Raw genomic sequence first — 22295 nt, 5'->3', positions numbered from 1 at the left:
CTCAAACTGCAGCTCTTGTTCTTCCACATCAGATTCTGCTCCTCTGTACTATAATCCATAATCCAGCAAAAATTATTAGTAGTTTTCCCATTTTCTCCTCTTGATTTAGTTCTGCCTTTCTAGCAGGGTACCCTTGCATGCGTAGCCAGAGCTGCTGTTGCATTTGAAGATCAGGTGCTTCCAGGAGAGCAGGAGGCCTTCTCCTCATCGCTTCCACCAGGATACTGCAGGGAAGATGGGCATCTCCTCCCACACAGCTCAAGTCCACCCTCCACTGAGCTGGACTCGGTGATCCAAAGGGGCGTTCCCACCACACACCAGGCAGGCCCACCTGAAATACCCACAAAGGGTGGTGGAAAAGGTCTAGCAGAAGCTCCCTGGGCCATGTTGCTGCCCCCATTACCTGTGCGCTCTTCTGGTTTAGTTTGTGATTAAACACACTCCAGTACAAACTGTCCAAACAGCTCACCCATGTGTGGTTGTTACCAGAGAACGGGCTGTAGTAAATTTGTCAGCTTGGTACCTGCTCCACCATCCCCAGCACTGACAGCAAAGGAAGCAGCTGCACAGGGATGTCGGGATTTGGTATGCTGTACCTGGTTTTTGGAAAAGGTATCTGTGAAATGATGTAATTTATAAAATGGAAAGTATTTAGAAAATGTTTGAAATAAGGCTATACAGCTCATGAATTCAGGTAATCAAAAAAAGTAATCAAAAACATTTGTGCACTAACACTCTTAATAAAATTATAATAAATTAGAAAACAAGTCTGATAAAAAAAAAGGTTTTAAGAAGAATATAAAAAAAAATCACCCAGACACTAAAAATGCAATTTGGAAGCATTCAAAAAGATGAATAATGCCTTTTTTTCTTTTTAAATACACAGCAGAGTGTTCATTCTCCTCTCCTCTGCCCTCACCATTTCCCTAAAAACAATCTTTCTTTCACTACTGTGGCCTTGTTGAATTTCTGAGCTTTCCTGGGACAGGTGGACTGGAAGTTACATGAGCGAGAAGTGACTTTTTGAAAACTATCCAGTGTGATCTCAGAGAAGTAACATTGATTTTATGAGCATCTTACCTCGCCCGTATAACAAATCACAGTAACGATTACAAGTATCTGCTTATAGTACAGTCTTTCCACGCACACCAGGTTACATTTCCCCCCCTCAAGGGAAGGATGTAATCTTTATCTTCTATACAATACAATTTGAGAACTGCTGCAGTTTAACACTATAAACTAAGCCACTGTGAATTTGACAGCTGACTGAAAAAAAATAGTGAAAACCATAGAAAGAACATTTATGTAATTCTTATTAATCCTATACACTTCACTAAAATCTTTGCCTAGGATGTGCCTGTAACACTAAAAGGCAGTTCCCTTAAGATCTTAATGAAACAAACTAGGTGATTTTGAAGCCTAACAAAACAGGTTTTATTTGTTGTGGTGGGTCAACCTTGGAGGGTTTCCAGGTGCCCACCAAGCTGCTCCCTCCCCATCCTCAGCAGGACAGTAGGAGAAAATAAGATGAAAAACTTGTAGGTCAAGATAAAGGCAATTTAATGGGTTGGAAAACAAATGCCTTCATCACAAATGCCATTTCCACCCCTCAACTTTCTCTCAACTTTTACTGCTGAGCATAATGTCATACAGTAAGGAGTATCTCTGTGGTCAGCAGGGGTCAGTCATTCTGGCTGTGTCCCCCTCAGTCACTTGACCACTCCCAGCCCACTGGCCTTTGCAGGGGAGACAGCACTGGTGATGTGGAGCACTGCTCTGCAGTAGCCAAAACACTGGTGTGTCATCAACATCCTTCTAGCTACAAATGCAGAGGCTGCTATAGGGAAAGTTAACTCCATCTCAGCCTGACCCCCTACAAGCAGAGAGCAACATAAAGCAGCAGAGTGTTTAAAAAATTTCAACCCCTCCTATTCCATGCAGTCCACACAACTGACATTCACAATTTACTTAACAGAAATAGTTTATTTAAAAAAAATACCTAAACCCTCATCTTGAGGAGTATTCACAGCAGCTTTTTAATTGTACAGATAACATTATAGCTTTGACAGCCCTTAATGAAATGAAAGAGCCAGACTACCAAATTATATCTTAAGCGATCACACAGCTTTGTAAGTTGCTACTAAGCTCTATACTAGAAATTCGCAGATCTTGATCATTCTTATGGAAGTCGTCAGGAAGCTCAAGCCTCATTTAGGTTCCCTGCTACCACACATATGTAGGTAAAGTAACAACAGTCGTGTTCAGGAAGAGCCAGAGAAACACAACTGCCCAATCCCATCTCTTTGAAGACAAAGTGAAAATGCAAAGGCATGGCTGCTGTTACTCAACGTATTTGGTGCTTCTCTGACATACTGGGGCATCAGCTGATGAACTCTTCAGGCCTTTTCCTTGATTAGCTCTCAGGCTTTAGAACAGCACTTTTTGGGGAGTGGGGTGTACAGAGGTGGAAAGGGGGAAGGAGAAATAGGTCTAGGTCTTGGTTTCCTCAACAGAAGGAGTGGTTCAGTTCCCCCACTGTGAATATCATGCTATAAAAGCCTTATTTGGAGAATATTTGGAAAATAGTGATGACATTTTAGGAGGGTCACTGAAGCAGCCGGCTGAGGAAATAGGTACCTGAAAAATATCAACTAAGAAAAAGGTAAGAGGTGACTGCCCATTACTGGCTCCATTGCTTTACTCTTCAAGCAGCATTCCTGGTGAAGCTGTCAGGTTCTAGCCCTTACATCTCATTTACAAGGTAAAAGTTGACAATGCAACTCAATCTGAAGCCTTTGGCGCTTCTTGAATTACAGAGCTGAATTCGTTCCCATATACTATGACATTTAATAACAGTGCAACAGTGGGCTTAGTTCTCTTAGTAAAGTTGAAGTATTAGAACATTTTTCAGCTTCAACACTGAAAACCATATTTTTGGGTCAAACTATTATTCTTCAGTTTTCAACTGTATCCATAGAAAACCGCAAGTACAAGTTTCATTACACTGACTGAGTCTGTGTCTATATCCATACTTACATACTACTATGAATTTACTCCTCTGCAAAATTCAAGGCCAAGAGATACAGTTTTCCCTAAAAGATATGATTGTTATTTAGATTATAAGCCCAGAAAGAAAGCAGGCTTCAGATAGCACTTCAGGATATTAGACACTCTAGTCTAATGCATCAAGTAATGAACACCCAAGTTATACCAAATTTGGTGCCTCTGAAAACAAACCCAAGCCAAAGCTAAAAGTGAAAACTGAAGACAAGTCATCATTTACAAAGAAATGTCATATAGAGAATGCCCTGAAAACTGCGTTTCGTTTTCTTCACTAACTTTCACGTTTCTCTCTTGTATAGTGAGCCAGAAATCACTTAGTTCTTCTTGATGTTGCAGTGCTTTTGAATGGATCAAATTCATCCTGTAATTTGTAAACAGATACATATTACTAGAACTAGCATGCATTCTGAATCATAGAAGTAGTGTCACCTTTAGAAGAAACTAAAAAGTCTGGTCACATTATTCCATGTTTTCTGACAGACCTGTTTTTGTTGGTTTTGATATGAAAGAGATTATCCATTGATTTAAAAGTTCAGATCAGGAATACGCAGAGACTACAAACTGAGTTTAAGTCAATATGACCAGAACAGCTACTCTGAAACAAGAAACAATCTATATTTCAGGTGTGACCTAGGAAAATGTTATTATGAGCAGCATGTACCTCAATAAAGTTACGTATACATACATATATATATATATAAAAGCATGGAGCAATCTGGTCTGGTGGGAGGTGTCCCTGTCCATGGCGGGGGGGGTTCAACTGTATGATCTTTGAGGTCCCTTCCAACCCAAACCATTCTATGATTCTGTGATATCACCCATAATTAACTAAGATTTGCATGAAATAAAAAATACTGTCTCTTTTTGCATGTTCAAGCAAACATGTAGTTTTGTATTTCAGAAGAAGAGAGAGCATAGTGGAGAAAAGGGACAAGAATTTAATATCTTCTCTGAAGTGGCCTGCATTTGGCATTACTAAGCCTGGGATCTTGGTCACACATGACAGTCTGCTCATCTGTGAAAACAAATTGCACAGTGCTTGCCAGTATAATGTGTATTGAATTCAGTGTCAAACTGAATAAAATTCTACTTGTTTAATTGTGGAAGAAATAATTTCTTAGCAGTTCAGATATATGCTGCAAGAACAGACATCTTAAACTCTAAGATAGCATTTTATTTTGTCTGTGTGTGTATTTACATAATTCGCAACAGTAAAACAATAAAGTACCCTGAAAAAAAGCTCTTTTAAAATGCAAAAAAATAAAACTCTTCCTTTTTGCAGGAGTAAAATACATAATGAATGAAAGGATGTAGCCAAGCACTAGAAGAGATTACAATTACTTTCTTCTCCAGGCAAAATAACCTATTCCGCACATTTCAGAAATAAAAATTAACTGATTAGGAATTGAAGCGAAAAAGGACTGGATATTTTCCTCATGTCCCTTCTAGTCTTATTTTTGATGATTATATATATATATATATTTTCTAATTAAGGCTGGTTGCAATAATCTAGCCCTGTTAGTAGGAAAAAAAAATCTAAAAAAATAATTTACTCTGAAAAACTTTACTCAAATAACTGCAAAACAGTAAGCTATAGAAATTTATGTGAAAGAGGAGAAAGACCACTATATACCATACCTCATCTGATTCAAACTCAACTCCTCTAAGTGTTTGGCTTTGTGAGCCTCTTTTACTAAGTGAAGATGTAGTTGACAACCTTGAAACACACAAAGAGGGGAAAAAAAAAAGGCATCAGTGTGCTCTCAATTACCAGACATTCCAATAGCTTTCCCTTCAGTTTAGATTTGGACCAGCAACGGACAGATTAATGACAAATAGAAATAACAGTAAGCAGAACAATTCAAATTCTCAAGCTGACATATTAATTCTAAAACTCTGACCTAGCTTATCTCTATCAGTAGACCCATTTATTGCTGTAGAAAGATCATCCACATTGATAGGTAAAAATTAATATAAATTCTCTAAATAGTGTTATGACTTCCTTAAAAATCTGCTTTTTCAGGTAGTGAATGAGATCCCCAGACTCTGCTGATTGCCAATCAGAAATAAGGCAGTCAGGGTGGCATTCATGAAGTAAACATACTGACCTTTGATTTACTTTGGAAAAAGGAACAATAGAAACGTCTTCTAGATCAGAGTCATCATCTATAATATCCTGAAAAAATGATATAATTTATAAAGATTTTTTCACAGAATTTATTCTTACAGAGATGTAGTGCATAATACTACAGTACTATAGCACAGAACCTTTTTTTTCCAATTGTATACTTTCCTAGCTATAATATACACTTGACAGGGCTTCAGGCTAGAACTCTACAATGTGCAAACACAGCACAAGTTTTGCTCTTCAGATCTTTCACCCTGCAGAAACCCACAAAATCTTCATGTATTTAGACTGTATCTTAGACCATGGTCACGAATAAAACATAAGTCTTTTTTGTTTCCTCAGACAGACCCCATACCAAAAAAGAGTACAAAAGATCTACAAACTAACATGCAGAAACTTACTGCTGGAACCAATAGCTTGGGAGCATCTGCTGATTTAAGCTAAAGTTTTGACCATATCTTTATTTTTCAAATCAGAAGAAAGCAAAAGGCAGTGTAACTTCATTCACACAAGATGCTTCTTACCTCAGAGTAAGATTTAGACGAATTCAAAGAAGACTCTGGTTTCAAAGACCTGAAGGCTAGAATAAAACAGAATTTTAAAGTGTTCACACAATAAAATGAAAACAACGTTTTATCATTCTTCTTACTGAAGACCTGCTTAACACACATTTCCTCTGCAAAATACCCTGTAAAAAACCCAAGCAAAATCTCTACAGTCTGACAACCCAGAGATCTAACCCTCTGTGCAGCAGCCAGTGCTTCCCAGTCTGGCTGCAAAACCTTCAGTAACTTTGGTTAAGAGGAAGAGAGAAATACTACTATAATTGGTATTCTTGTATGTCTAACAGTTCAGACATTAACACATCTGCTAAAATTGATTTCTCTGCAGTATTTCAGGTCATTTGCTGAGCAATTTAAAATTTAGATAATTTGCAGATTAATTTAAAACTCGCTCTACCTTTGGGTATTTTGTGTGGGATGCATGTAGCAGTATTTTTTTGAGCAGCACTTTTTGCTTTAATACTTGGATTACCTATGCTGTTTCCTCAGAGCCTGTCTTCTGTAGCAAGGAAAGGCTAATCTCACATATGCAGCTTAAATCACAGGTAAGTTTCTCTTCCCTAGTACAAACCGGTGTTTCCAAAACTTGCTGTAATATAAGAGTAAACTGATTTATAGTAAAGCTTATTAACTTGTAAATGACAATTAAGGCGCTTCATCATTAAATAAACACCTGCATTACAATTTGAACGAGCAGATTAGAGTAATGGAGAGATCAAAGGCCTACCATCCATGATGGACTTATTCTTGGAAGGCACAGATGCAGGCCTGTAGGTTCTGCTGCTAGTAGCTGACTCTTGGCTAGTGCTTCCTGTAGGGATAATAAACAATATGCAAATCTGTTCAGTGGTTATTTTTAAGTCCTTTAGTCCATCAGGACTGACTGGGAAGTTACTTAAAACTCTACATTCCTCTCTACTCTTTCACTTTCTTCCTTGAATCAAACCCCTCTTTACACGCAGAAGAACTGCTCTGGGTGAAGCATTCAAAGCTCCACAGCCACAGCTTCTTGACACACATGGCCCTGCTGTGATGGGATCACAGCAGTGTTGGAGCACGTGCTCACAGGATTAGTTCAAGGGCACTAATCAAATCAGTCCTTAGATGACTGCCTTTGTTTCAGCTTATCCTGCTCTTAGACCTCTGAGCATATTACTGAGACAACTCAAGGGAATATATTACTGCAAAACCCCATATTTTCTTTTTTTAATTATATAGAATGGAAGTATATATATAATGGAAATACCACTACCATTGTGAAGTGTGCAATCACACATATCTGAGAAGCTATTTAATTAATTTTGCTTAGGACACACCACCCATTTTCTCAGCCACTAGAAACAAGGAAGTCTCTTGTAAACTGCATTAGGACAATCTACTTTCTCTCTTTACTGATCAAATGCACTGCCATTAGCAGTAACAAAAGTTTATCCATGCACTTCATAGCACAAACCTTCCCAATATAGTATCTTTTAAGAGTCTACTGTTTCCATAGCTGAGAAGCAAGATATTTTTCTTATAATCAGCCTGTGAAAAAGTCACAACTTAAGCCTTATAAGGCAGTCAACTGTATACAGTATGATACCAAAAGCATTTGTGAAGAGTTGGATTTTTTTCCAGTAGGAGTCTTTAAGCAACAAATTTACACTTGACAGAAGCATCAGAAGAGACTCCCCTTTTAAAGAAAAAAAAGTCAGTAACTGCAATAGAAAGGATGCAAAGTTTTTCTTACCTCTTCCCCTTCGAGATGAACCTCTTGCTGTCGGATTTTGTCCTCTTGCACCTCTTGCCCTACCTCTTGCCCGACCCCTTCCACGGCTCAGTGTTGCAGGAAGGCCATCATCTGAATCACCAGTGCCTTTCATCCCCATATCCATGAGTTCCTCATCACTGGAGGCTGCGACAAGAACTGCATCCTCAGATCTGTGGGCTCTAGCCCTGGTCATTGCCTGAAATGGAACAGTAAGTGCTGTAGGAAAAGAATGGTGAAATGCACCATTGTTAAAGCCTAGTTGTGATATATAGTTCTACACCATTGAGGCTTAGAGATCCAAATCCACAGTGTTATAGAAGGGAAGGAACTCTGTCAAAAAGTAAGGACAGTATTTAGTCCATTTAATTTAGATGTGTACAAATAAAGTAGCTCGCTAAGCTCTGATAACAGAATGGAGCTAGTTAACACGATATTGTCAGTGGAGTTTGGTGAACAGTTCAGGTCATCCTGTGTCAGCTGTGTACATCTGCTCAGAGGAAGCACCCTCTGGGCTCCATTGACTTGACCTTCACTGAAGATAGTGGGTGCTTAAGACAAATAGTTCACATGAAGATACCTTGGAGTAGAAGAACCGAAACTCACCCCAGGTGTCCCTTTTCTCAAAATTTAATTTCAGTTTCACACAGCTTGTGAAAACAAAGAAGCACCAATGCTGTCAGCGGTTGGCAATTCTCTTTGGAAAGACCTATGCAATCTAGATATGAACCTCTGGGAAATCTAAGACTCTAAGATTGCTGATCAGCACAATAGTACCTAAAGGTTTACCAATAATAAGAGTTTGTTGCAGTAGTATCACTCAGTACAGCCCATTCACATGTCCACTGGTGATGGTATCACAAATAGTTTAAGCGGACAGATCTCTGAAGGTCACCGGTCACCTGCCTGGTCTAATCCCAGTTCAAAGTAAGAACAACTGAACGTTCAGGTTCACAAATTTGCACAAGAAAAGAGATCTCAAAAGCCAAATCAAGCAGTAGCTTAGGCACATATGATATGAAGAAAGATTTAAAGACTTACTAATCTTCCCTAGGCAGACAGGCACTTTTTGGCAAGGCCAATACTGAAGTATTGCTAAGTGACTTCATTCATGTGCACATGTCACCATTCCATTCTTCAGCCTATGTTCAAAATTCAAAGAAGTTACCTCACGAACTTCCTCATCCTCTTCTTCAGTATTCTTTTTTCTACTCTCCCTGAATTTTCGCACCTGAAAAAAAAAGTTCCCATCAGAATAACAGTTTATTTCATATAGTAATCAAAGCACAGCAAGTGAGAAGTCTTGATCACTGAATTATTAAGTCAGGCTCACGTAAAAGGCAAAGAAGAGCGCAAGAATAACTGAACAGTTTGTTTAGAGCCTTTTCATGCTGTCCAACAGTTTAAGAATCTCACATTCTATTAATAAGTAGAGCTACATCACTGGGAGAAAAAAGCTTGGGACATGATGAAAAGTAGGAGATACTATGTTCAAGAGACAGAAAGTATGCGTAATTTAACAATAAAGGACAGTGAAATACGAGTAACTGGAAAAGAAGGGGCAGAGATGAAGAAGCAAGATAAAACATATTGATATTGAGAAGAGACAAATGTTGCAATATATGTATAACTAAGAAAGCTACACTTGTCAAGTATTGAAAAAGATATGATGGGTGAGAAGGAAAGAAAATATTAGTCTAAAAGACAAACAAAAAAACCCCAAAAATGTCAAAGAAAGCTTACAGGTAGATTGTTTATGGTCTCGTTCAACCTCTCATGAATTAAAACAACCAGCAACAACTTATCTGTCTTGATCTCTCCCCTAAGGAATTAACATTTACAGAATATTACCTCCTCGTCTATTTTTTCTTCCTCTGCGTCAGTGCGACGCTCCTTAAGAAACCTCTGTGTTTTTTCTAGTTGAAATTTCACCAGCTCTTCTATGGCATCTTTTTCTTCTTTGTCCACAAACTCCTGCACTGCTTCTCCCATTCCTCTTTCAGTCAGAAGTGAAAGCTGTACTTTCTTTATAATTGGCAAAAACATTTTGTTAAGCATCTGCCATCAAACTGTTGTTTCAGATAAACACTACATGAGGTTGGTTCCAAAAACAGTAACATGCACTGAAGATTTCAATCAGAGAAAAGCACAACAAGCAAACATGTTACTCAATATAACTATATTACAACCCTCTTGCTACTTCCATGTTGCACCTACTTAACAGAGTATTTTTCATACTTTTCAAAGAAAAAAGTTTCCTAAACATCAAAGAAACTACAGTGCTAGTCATAACTAAAATAATAAATAATAAAATAACTTGTCTGAAATGTAATGCTGAGAGAGGCAAGAAGGTAAACTGTATTCTTCCCTAGTTCCTCTACCCGGTTTTTAACTAAAGTTAAGATCAACTTGCAGAGACATAAAAATACTATTAAAAGCAGGCCCTAAATTATTACATATGCTAAATTACTTCGTTTTACTGTAAAATTCTAACTTTAGAAAGTAGCAGTTGTAGAGCAGGGCAAATTATTATTATGAAGCATTAAGAGCTGCTAAGCAGAAGTCTACTCTATTGAAATGCCATTCTGTAAATACCAACAGTTCTCACATGTACATCAAGCAGGATGATATTCATCAAGATACTATGCATTAAGGTATTACTACAGACACTAATTAGTAAAACTAGCAGATGCTACTGGTGGTGTTTCGCAGCCATTTTTTTCTCTATCCTCCTCAATACAGTAAGAAAAGATATTCTGAGAATGAAACTGCCATATGGAGAGCCATGTTTAAATATCAGTTTCTTTTCTCTGTAAACTACAGCACAAAAAATATCTTAGTAATATGCATTATATATGCTTATTGTTTTTTAATCCTTTCAGGTGTCCTTTAGGAATTGTTTTGAGGGTTCTATCAGAAGCATAAAACCTCCCCTGGAATAATGCTGCACTTGAGAATAAATTTTACAGCTATTATAAAATAATTTACCATTGAGATCAAGCATTTGGGCATCTGACTCACTGATTATTTTTTACTTCCGAGACGTTATTGCCCTGGTGCTGGGAAAAGGAAATAAATCTGGTTTAATGAATGGGTAGGGAGAAAGCAAACTACTGGGGGACTCTCTTCCTTCTCCCTTCTCTGCTTTAAATATAAGGTGGAATAGCACTATGTCTGAGAATACAAATATACTGCAAAGTAACAAGTTACTCAAAGTCAGCTGGTAATAGTAAATGGTACAGTCTCACATTGACCCTACAGTATATTACAGCAGCTTTTCATTCAGAGCACACTGCCTCACATTTTCCTCTTGCAAGAATGAGACACACCATTTAGTACAGGGCAGACTGCAAATCCACATAAAGAGTTATCATAATGTTCTCAACCCAGCATGTGTTCACACACTCTATACAAAAATTATTTGTTAATCAAAGACATATACTTTATAGAGGAATTCTCCTAGTTATACAGGAAATAAAGTAACTTCTTGGTCAATGTCAGGGTCTTTTCAGGGCACGCTACTTCCATTAAGAATTCAAAAAAAGATATAAAGATTCTATTCCATTAAAAAAAAATAATCATAAAAAGTAAAAAGATACCTTCTCTGCTGTCTGAAAATACTGCTTTACAAGGTCTTCCACCCTCAGTGTCATTCCCTCAGAAGTAGGTCTGCTGACCAGTTTTCCAAAATTAAGATCACTGTCTGTAACAGAAAAGCACAGTGGCACTGTCACCCACATTTGCAGCTTTTAATTATTATCATCCCATTGACAGTAATAGGAAAAAAGATTAATATAAGGCCTGTTAAGAATTGTTGTCCCCTTTATATGTAATGGTTTTTTTGTTCTAACTGTGAAGTCTATTGTCTGAGAACACAGGTAAACATAACAGATCCAATAATTATACAAGACAATTCAACCTCTAGCAGATACAAAGCATTCTTCTAACTACCAAATGTCTGGAATTATAAATTGAATGCTATGTACTAAACATTACTGTAATTGAACTCTTAGAAGATCACAAATGGAAGAAAATCCAAGGAACTATCAAACCACAAGGGTTTTTTTAATAAGTAATTCTGTTACTAGAGAAGAAATTTTCCTGTAAAACACATTCAGCAGAAAATGTTCATAGCTCATTAAGGCTGCGCCCCAATCTCAGGCAGCAAGGTAGGAATGACAGAAGAATGAAAGGGATAATCAACTGAGGTTACCATATACCATGTAAAGTAATACAAAGTGACTACAGGCTGTTCCTAGTCATGTGCCACACGCAAGCACAAAACATTGGTTTGTTGGCCTTGATATATAAGCAGCTATGACAAAAGAAACAGTAACAGCTTCTGAACTCACAAAGTCTTTACACCACCTGTGCTCAGCCACAGCATTATGTGCACATGGACTGAAAATTTTGACTACTTTATTAGCCACCTCCCTTGTATTAGAGGACATCTAATAAAGTAATGCAAACAACCACAGCGTTCTTTTTACATTCCCTTCCCAAAGCTGAGATGAACATTAAGTAGGAAAATTAAAATATCTTGCTGAAACAAGCAAGAGATGTAGTAGCTATCTTGTATTCCGAAAATGTTAATAAGATTGTGCAACTATTCAAAAAACAAACAAAGCAAAGTAAAACAGGATCAATACAGCATAATTAAAAAAACAACTCACTAAAAGCAATCTTTATTCATGAAACATGATGTTTTGAACTTTGCAGAACTGACCATGTAAAACCTGTCAATGGTATTCGAGTACTTACACTAATGTGAAATATTAACAGTTCTCTAGCACAGTATGTTCTTGTGCAAGCTGCATCTTCATTAGTGACTATTACAAATCCATTATTTGGTCAACATCTATTAACCATTTATTAAAAATTCTAGGCACAATGAGAAATGCTACAATAGTAACAGCTATTATTTGTTTTGCACAAATGCTTGAATAGAGACATACCTGGAACAGACTAAAAAGCCAAGAGCACCTCATACACATGATTAATTAGGGAAAACAAAATGCTGTTGTACATTTGGACCTTTTTAAAAAATATACAAACATCTCTCAAGCCCATCCCCTCCATTAGTATTTTAGTTATGAACAAATTAATTATTACAGCAATAAAATTTAATTTAAAAGAAAAAAAAGGGAAAAAGCACAACAGCCATCTCTTTTCCTGCAGAGTCCTCAGAACAAACCATCTTATTCTGAGAAGTCCCAGGAGTGAGATGTTTAATGTCTATCATGGTAATTATGAATCATGGGAGTAACTCAGTCCAGTATGGGGCTATATGTATTACTATAAGCAATTCAGCAAGGTTTGAGGCAAAGAAAAAGGAATTATTTATGTGAAACTGTCAGAAAATGCTGTGCTGAATATCAATTTTAGACAAACCCAGAAATAGTACCGAATTACTTATGCAATATTTACACTTAAATGAGACATCTTTACACCTCCTATAACACATCAGATGGTAGATACCAAGCCTTTGCAAGCACTGGGTAACAAAACAAAGGATGAAGAATGAAAACCAAGGCAAGCCAATGGTTCCTTCCTTCATAATTACCATTTTTTTCTTTTTGTTCACGATGTCTGAAGAAGTGTATAATATCTTTTGGGTTAGCCACCCTATCCATGTACTTCTGGCTAAAACGATGAACACTGAATGGTTCAAAGCCACCTGTATAATCAACCTGAGATGAAAGGAAAAATTTGAATATGAAACAAACAGAAATAGAGAAGCCACACAAATCAAGATGAGTTCGTTACTCTTCAAAGGACAAATTGAAGTAAAAAATAAATCAACCTAAAATTAATGCTTTACCATACTATACAGAGCACTTAGTAGATAATAATAGGTAATAACAGCCTAGATTCATAACTTGCTCCATTTACTAGTTTTAAGGAAAGTTTCCATAAATTATTCCATAAATTAAAACAAACATAGGATACTATGACTTAAGAAAAACTTCTCTATAAATAGCCACTTTCCATCTCCTTAATCAGGCCAGCAATGAAATACACTTATAACCAATTTCATCCTTTACCATGGTTATACCATATCATGGTATGAAGATGCACCTGTACACAGTAAGAAATTTTATATATTATGTGTTTATACATGCTTTGAAACTTTTCACAAAGAACTTTCAAAACAGAGCAATCCAAACTGAACAATTCCTACTCGTAATCTTATGAGAGGCTTCTCTGGCTGGCGTGGATTTCCCAAGCGTTCTCTTTCTACGTTGTCCAGCATCATTTCAACCTGTGAAGCAGAATCAGAAATTCAGTTCCACTTTGTTCTCTTACAGATGCTTGAACCCTTCAAGTATAACTTAAAATACATTTAGCTGCAGGGGAAAGTTATAAAAATGAATAATTATAGGACATGCTCTCATTCCTGAACACATATATGCACCTATATCCAGCCAAAAGCCTTAAGAATGAATGAGAAAAAAGTCACAATGAAAGGCTTATCTTTCAGATACAGCGTAGTCCAGCAGTATCGACATCACTGACTCAAACTATTTCACTTTATAGCCATCATCCTTTGCTAAATTTCTAGTTCCAGGGATAAGCAGGAAGAGACTTATACAGACCTAAGAATCAAGAGCAATTAATAAACCTGCTTGGTTACTTTTGCTGCTTCACACTCCACAGCCCAGCTCTCAGGGTTTAGGTACATGTATTTATGCTGGTTTCAAAGTGTATATCCAATACTGCCCCAACTCTCAGGCAATAGCTTTTGTACAAAGATGATACGGAACCCATAAAGCAGTTCCAGCCTGCTTTAAGAGGTCATCTCAGTCAAGGAACCTAGAAGCCAAGGCTGCAGCGAATATCATGGAAGTAGCTTCCTATGGAAACACTGCCTAAATCCATTTCAAATAATATGGGGCAAACCACAAGATTTCTCATCTTCCAGCCTCAGAACCAAGTCACAGATCTCATTCCCTGTCCCTATACTGTTATCATTACAAATTACCTTTTCCATGCAGAATGCTTGTATTGCCTGAGTTACTTTAGGATTGTCAGGGTTAAAAAGATCTGGATGATCAGCTAGAACAATATCCTCCATGTGGAAAGTTCGCACTGTCTCTAGAGCAATCTTCTGCATTTTCATTTTTTTCCCTTTAACGTGCAGCAAACCTATGTGTCTAGAAGGAGAAAGGTAACTTACTAGAAGGTAAACAAGAGAACTACAATATAAAAATTTGTTTTAAATTCATATTTACTTTTCAGGGACAAAAGTTTAAAAGCTACAGAAAGTTTTCGGATCTGCACTTCAGGGTTGGCCCTGCCAAACCTCAGTTCTATTATATTTACACTGTGCTTGTTCTACACACAAGGATATGTACTCAGTTCCTTGTATTCCAATTTACCAGGGTGTTAACTCTTCTTAGACAAGTTCCATTTGCTTAAAATGTTAGGTTTAATCCTAAGTAAAGTAAAAGTTATTCTAGGCACTGATTCCATCTACTTCATTTGTTATGTCACACTCTGAAGTTAATCCACACTCTAACACAAGTGATTTCATACTTAATAGAAGATTTTTCCTTTCTCAATGCAACACACAAGAGACATAAGGTAAAGGATAAACAAGAACAAAAAGAAAAGTTTACGTACTTTTTCACAGCTTCTCCAGGGGACAGAGATGTCACCACTGAACTTCCTGGCTGAGAAACAAAAAAACCTTGCTGTTCATTTGGGGATGGAGATATTTTGCACTCATGTTCATGACCCCACACAACAAGATTAAGAAAGTCATCTAAAAACTGCTCTGGAATGTAGTTGGTGGCTCCCTGTTTGCTCCTGTTCAAGGAAAGAGAAAAATAATTGAAATGTGTACAGTCATGGATGGACAAGGGGGAAGTGAAGGAAAAACAGTGTGATTTGAAGTGATACAGAAACTCCAGCTAAAATATCTAACTTGCACTTCACATCCAGGAGTCTTCACACTTATTCCTTAAGCAACTGTTTAAAATGTTTGGTTAAACAAAAAGGACACCTACACAGCTCATTCTTTTCTGCTCCCCTCCTTTTATTTGGATCTCCCTTTTCTTCTTACTTGGCTTGCAAGGCTTTAGGGTTTTTTCCATATCATTGCTTTTATAGCACCTCATGGCCTTTTTTGTTTTCTTTTGTTTTGTTTTTTAATGGTGGAGTAAAAAACACCGAATTAAACAGACATGGGACAGCCACCCATGTGGGTGGTTGACAGCCACCCTTCTTCAGAAGATAGAGGAGACATAGGAGTGAGCTCCTTCAGCTTAATTGGCAGAGATCAGTACACAAGGTTATCTGAGCTATATTTGTTTACTTCTGCCTCACTGCTATTTGCACATAAGGATTGCTCTTATCCTGGAAAAATTATACAAACGGATTTGGAAAAGAACCTTGCCTGTTCCTACTAACACTGCTGGGAGAAGTGTGTAGGCAGAAAGAACACATGCTATCCATTCTCTAGTCAAGAGAAACTGTAAAGCATAGCAGTGCAAGTGAAGACACTGTACTTGTCAAATTATGATACAAACAAGCATAGAAAATGCAGTATGAAGTTTAATGCTCTTTCAGCTCTAACAAGCAGATTTAAGACTTAATCATACGTCTATTAGACTACAAACCCTCCACTGTCACCAACTATGAAAGTTTGGGAAGCCATTTCCAAGAATACTAATTCATTTATTTAAACTCTTTTCCTTTAAGATTCTTCTGTAAGATCAGCTATAAAACAATGCTTTTCTGGGGGGAGTGGGAGGAAAATCTTAAGAAATCAGCTACTCACAACAACAAACCAACTTGCATAGCTGGCTTTCTCACCTATCCAAGGCAGCTTAATGAAGTAACACAGTACTTGTTGTTTCAGTAAGTTGAAAAGTTACCATAATTCATGCGATACTGTTACCTATTTTGATGAATCACAAACAAGTTAAACCAACTATCTTCATCTTCCTTTGGTCTCAGCATGGTTACTTGTTTATTGACAAACATACGATACAACCTCTCATCTGGAATGGCTCCTGGAATAGACAAAACATTAAAACATTTTTGTGTGGTAAACCAACTCTTTATTTTATAGCATTTTTATTAGCAACTCTATTAAAAAGAGTAACTTTGTGGCTAGATCAGATCTTCATTTTCATGACCTAAGAAGTCTGAGGCATTATTAGGAATTTGAAGCAACTGAAGTATAAGTTGGTTAGTTTATTAAATAGACTGCAGAAAATAAAACATTCTAACACCTAATTTACCTTAAATAGCTGCTAAAAGCAGTTTTATTAACTGCATCTGGTTTGAGACTACTTGTCAGTTTTCTGTGCTGAACAACTGGCTATGGGCAAAATTAGCAATATTAGAAAAGATGTTTTGTTTCTTGTTGATGGAGTAAGAATATTTTGTTGTAAGGTGGACACTAAAAACAGATGCTGCTGAGTAGAGATGGGGAGTCTTAAACATACTTTAAAATTCTCTAGAAAACAAAAAAATAATCTGTGAATTCTGCAAAGTCTGTTTTCCCACACAGCAGGAAAAGGCCTACAGTACTCCCAAACAGTTTGTCTCTGATTATTTCCTTGATGTTTTTAACAAGGGGAAAAAAAACCCAAACACCCATACACAGTGTTTACTGTGCATTTCAATAAAATCCCAGAAGAAGTTTACATCTTTCATATATGAACAAATACTCTCTCAATCGGAGAGTCAAGAGGCACAATCTTGGCACAAGCTCAAAGAAACATTTCATGAACATTTTCATGGTACAACATCCATTCTTTAGAAAGCTGCTGCATTTCTCAGTAATCATTTTGGGAATTAGAAATTCAAATGCTTTTTGAAAACTTTTACAATTGTGGTATTAGAACTCTCATTACTAACCCTTAGAACTTCTAACAGAATTTCAAAGTATCTCATTAAACACATGGAACCATGGCCAACTACGACTTAACTTACAGCTATAAAAGTTGCTTGAAAATAAATGTGTTAGCATCCATGATGAGACATAAAAAAAGGAAAAAAAAATAAGATCTTAACAGTTAACGTCTCTAGACAGCAAACATAACCATTCTAAGAGAGAAGTTAGGGTAGAGGGCAAGGTGAAGGAGAAAACTGAAGTTGAAATCAGGACCATAGAACATGTTTAAAATATGCAACTCTTCATTAGCTTCTTTAAAGAAACTGAGGTTACTTGTGCCAGATGTTACTTTTGAACCACTTCAGACAGAGATACCAGACATTAGGTTTCTGCTCAGTTTATGCTTTTAAATATAACTATAAAATGGCACATGAACATACAATGTTTAACTTTTACATTAACAAGACGAAGTAAGCTTAATACACAACAGTGAGAATTCCAGAGTGTGATTGCCCTGACGCGATACACAGGCCCTATCTATGGCTAACTTAAGTAGCAGACCAATAAAAGTATTGAAATAAAATTATTGAAGAGTTTATTTTAAGATTTTAAAAGAGCAAAGAAAAGTTATTTGTCAGCCAGTGACAATGCAGCAGGAGAAACCAAACATTCTGCAGAACATCCAAACTTTGGTGGTAGGGACCTGGAAAAATGGGGTCACAAAACCAAGAGGTTACTGTTGCAAAGTCAGACGGTAAGGGCACAGTCAGTGAACGTGCATTTCTAAGCAAATTGATATGCTTTAATTTAGCATTACTTAGACCTTCATGCCTGTTGCAGCCCTATATGTTTTTTCCAATTTAATTTAGAATTTATTACTGAGCTTCAGTAATACACGAACAGTCTAGCCACAGTCTGGCAGACTAATACTTACCCAAGCCATAGAGAGCGATTTTTGTTCTACCCTTACGCAATAAAATGGGACTAATATCTATTTTCTCAACGGAAGATGAACGTCCAAAGTGATTCAACAATCCTGCACAGCTTAAAATATCCAATGCACACAGTGCATCTGCCTACAGAAAACATTAAGAAACAAATAAAAGAACTCTGAAGAGAACATTTAGAGTCCAACTGAAACAGTCTCAAAAGGGAGAGAATATCTTCCTTTCCTTAAGTACCTTCTGCAGTTGAAAACCTCTACCACATATACTAGCTTTTTTTTTTGTAGTACTCATGGGTACGAAAGCAAATCCCTTTTCCTTACAAGTTTTTCTTCATTTTAACAAGAAATTTAACATTAATTCAGAAAAAAACCAAACAAACAAAAAACCCACCAAAACCAACCAACCAACCAAATAAAAGACTTCAAAGAGCTGAAGTCTCTAAACTACTACAGAAAATTATCTGGTTAAGCTAACTACTTCATAGTAGGTCCAAATTTAAACTTCTGTTGTTAAAACACTCGTCTCCACAATACATTGCTATTTGATATAAAATGCAAAATTGTTAATTCAGCACACACACTTTGCTGCTTTCTAAATGTCTTTCTCCTGCTTACTTTTAGTTGTTGATTTTTAAACTAGCATTTCATCACTATGAAGACAGGCTGAGAGAGTTGAGGTTGTTCAGCCGAGAGAAAAGGGCTCCGAGTAGACCTTATCGCAGCCTGCCAGCTCCTGAAGGGGGCCTACAGAAAAGGCTGGAGAGGGTTTTTTTACAACGGCGGGTAGTGATAGGATGAGGGGGAATGGTTTTAAACTGGAAGAGGGCAGATTTAGACTAGATATTAGGAAGAAACTCTTTACTGTGAGGGTGGTGAGACAATGGCACAGGTTGCCCAGGGAAGTTGTGGATGACCCCTCCCTGGAAGTGTTCACGGCCAGGTTGGACAGAGCTTTGGGCAGCCTGGTCTGGTGGGTGGCGTCCCTGCCTATGGCACGGGGGTTGGACTGGATGATCTCCAAGGTCCCTTCCAACCCAAACCATTCTATGATTCTATGACTATTAGATTATATTCCTTGAAAATATAGGATGCATATCAATTACACATGCGTAAGTCAAAGCAACAGAATTTCCCTTCTTTAAGGAAAAAAGTTTCAGTCTCAATAGACAGAATTTGTTTTAGATATTTTCTGAAAGGCTACCATTTGAGAAGTGATTCTGTTCTCAATGACAGAAATCTACAAAAATTAGGAAATTAAACATAATTCACAGAGATCCCTTAATTTCTTCCCATTCTCTTTTTTAATGTCACAGTTAACTTCTTGTCACTAATTAACAGAATTCCTAAAGATACATAGAACATTTACATGAAGAGTGGAGCAACGGACTAGACTAGACTATTCAGCAAGAACTGTATTTCTATACAAACTTCTATTTCTGTAACACTATTTTCATAATATAACAGTACAGTACAACTATGATAATAGTTACCCCCGTGGGATCATCATGATTGCCATGAATACTAAAAATTGGAATAGAAATGTTGAGATTTCCATCTTGATAATTCACCCATGGAAACCTAAGAGAAGGAAAACAAAAAGTTAAACTCCATCTGCAAATCTGCGGACAATTCCCAATATTCTCCTCAAATTAAGGTCATCACAAACGCATCACGACAGCTCCACAAATGAGTACTAAATGGCTATGAATAAGCTTAAACTGCACAGAGTAAGAAGATCCTTACTCATGGACTGAACTTCCCACAGGGAACAGGGGGGCAAAACTATCCTGTATTATCAGAACAAGCCTGTGACATCCTTTACAGACTTAAGATTCTAAAAGTGACCTTGTAAACTGCCACAACACAAGCAGGCATAAAACTCCAAGCTTCAAGTCATGGACGATATAAATTATAAAAATCATAACATATTCACCCAATACGTAAACCAAGCCTCATACCATAATTTACAGGAACATACTTACTTGCTATAATGAAAATTAACTGCCTGATCACTCAAAATTTCAAACTGAACAGGACGATCACCCATGCAGTGTTTTCTTAGTGACTCCAAACAAGAGTGTACTGTTTTTCTGGAAGGTTTGTTTTCATGAAAAAGGTCCCCACCTAATAAAACAAAGTCCACCTGTATGTAACAAAAAGTTCTATTATTTAATACAATATCTTGAATTGCCTTGAAAGACTTCTACGCAAATTGTTTGAATTATTTCTTCTAAGGACTGCCACAAATCTCGTATCTGGCCTTCTAGGTAAAATGTGTTGGTAGTTGCAGATACTGTATTTAATTTTCTCATGTAAAGGCATTAACTAAATTGTTCATTAAAAGAAAACCAAACCAAAAAAATACCCATTTATGAAGAGCTATAGGAGAACACAATTGATGGTGTTGAAAAAAATGCCAATGTTTTAATAAGGGTCTCCAGATTGGCTCCAGAACATTTTGACAGGCATAAAGAGATATATTATCTTGTCATTTCGTGGTACCTAGTGGGAAGAAATCATTAGCTATCTCCACATTACTTTGAGAAGGTGTCGGTTTCAGTTTCTGTATATATTTAGCTTTTGAAAAACCATTAGGGAAAAAAAAATCACCTTAATCAAAATCACAAGTATTTTGACTAGGAAATATTCAATTCTTAAAACCAGAAACACCACTTCAAAAGTTTCTTTTTCCCACATTCGGAGTTGTCTGAAGACTTCGTATCATTATCCTCACTCTCCCCAATTGTTTTCCCTTGCAGTGATAAACCCTCTATAAACATCACTGGAACTGGTGTAGGCAATCTGAAAACACTGTTAACGCAACCAAGGTCATAATCTAGTAAGAATGCTCTCACAAAGGAATATCTATTCCTTTTACTAAAACAAAAGCATAACTGGTTGCAAGAAATAGTTTAGTTTAGTAATTTAATTTGATATTACTAAAGATTGCACCAGGACTAAGCTTTACAGCTTCTGGCAGGTTGGAACATATTTTCCACAGTCTCGGTACTTCACTTTCCAAAAAGCACCACTTACTTCATTTTTCTGAGCATGGTCCAGAATTTCATTAAAAGTTACAAAGGTATCATTGCCGCGCACAGGATCCTTCTCCAAATAGCCAAGATGAATATCAGTAGCAATAAGTATTTTAAATGTATCTTCATCATCTCTGAATAAGACACGAAAATTTGTGTTAAGAGTGCAACGCACATAAGAATTTCAACACAGACTTTATTCAGGTAAGCTCTCTGTCCAAAGGCATGAAATACACAGGAGATTTGTTACAAAACTCTATCAAAGTATCATTCCTGTAATATTCTCAAAACTTTTCACTACTATTGTTGCAAATAACACTTCACTAAACCAGCCAGTTTGAAGATTATATTATGCCAATCAGTCTACTCTAGTAAAGGGCTGCAACCATCTCTGCAAAACATCTAATGAAACACTAAAGAATCCTTTGTATGCTTTCTGCCTTTAAAAACACTTGGTGGATAAACATTCAATTTCTCTCTTGGCACTGATAGACTACACAGATATGAAAGCAGGTACAGTGATTGTTAAGGACCTGAGGGGAAACACAAATGCTGATCCAAGTTCTTCTTAACTCATTGCCAAACATACAAAAAACTTGCTATCCGACATGACAGAACTGCCCAGAGCTGCGGACAACAGGAGCTTACTGCGAGTTGATGGTGCTCATCTTCGTGCTGAGAGTCCTCTCAAAAAGGCTCTGGTCACAGTTCGGTCAGTCAGGTCAGGAAGCCGGTTTCTGTCTTCATAGATGCTGCGGGACAGAACCACAACTGCATGAGAAGGGAGGGCACAGGGATCCACCAGTCACCCACTTTGTTACTGGTGACCACTGCTTGCAGAACTCCTCAAGCAAAGATCCGCGCTTGCTTTAACCATCCACGGTCGTATCAGACACACGGCTGCGCCGGTAGGAGCACCCAGCCCCTTCACAGCGCCCGCCCGCGACCGGAGCACTGCTCCCC

At 37.3% G+C, this 22295-nt stretch overlaps 1 protein-coding gene across 1 annotated transcript; it reads right to left on the bottom strand.

Annotated features, from left to right (window-relative positions):
• Positions 1–3373: 3373 nt before the first annotated feature.
• MRE11A (MRE11 meiotic recombination 11 homolog A (S. cerevisiae)) lies at positions 3374–22000 on the bottom strand. Its single transcript, XM_010186074.1, has 19 exons — positions 21981–22000; positions 21334–21466; positions 20280–20440; positions 19788–19875; positions 18286–18427; positions 16407–16521; positions 15128–15313; positions 14487–14658; positions 13686–13766; positions 13068–13194; positions 11104–11207; positions 9356–9529; positions 8673–8735; positions 7487–7703; positions 6482–6565; positions 5717–5771; positions 5172–5249; positions 4702–4780; positions 3374–3424 (listed from the first exon to the last, which is right to left on the bottom strand). Exons 1-19 carry the CDS (start codon positions 21998–22000, stop codon positions 3374–3376), a joined length of 2130 nt encoding a protein of 709 aa, XP_010184376.1.
• Positions 22001–22295: the final 295 nt, after the last annotated feature.

The sequence above is a fragment of the Mesitornis unicolor genome, unplaced genomic scaffold (assembly GCF_000695765.1).
Source record: "Mesitornis unicolor isolate BGI_N332 unplaced genomic scaffold, ASM69576v1 scaffold31276, whole genome shotgun sequence".
NCBI classification, from domain to species: Eukaryota; Metazoa; Chordata; class Aves; order Mesitornithiformes; family Mesitornithidae; genus Mesitornis; species Mesitornis unicolor.
The sequence above is the reverse complement of the archived record's forward strand: the minus strand, read 5'-3'. Positions and strand labels throughout refer to the sequence as shown.

Excerpts from the sequence above, each read along its gene's own strand:
- MRE11A (XM_010186074.1), bottom strand. The coding sequence starts at position 22,000 with ATGAGCACCATCAACTCGCA. Across the intron at positions 21,467-21,980 it reads ATGAGCACCATCAACTCGCA|AGATGATGAAGATACATTTA; the intron begins GTAAGCTCCTGT and ends TGTCTTATTCAG. Across the intron at positions 19,876-20,279 it reads GTTAATTTTCATTATAGCAA|GTTTCCATGGGTGAATTATC; the intron begins GTAAGTATGTTC and ends TCCTTCTCTTAG.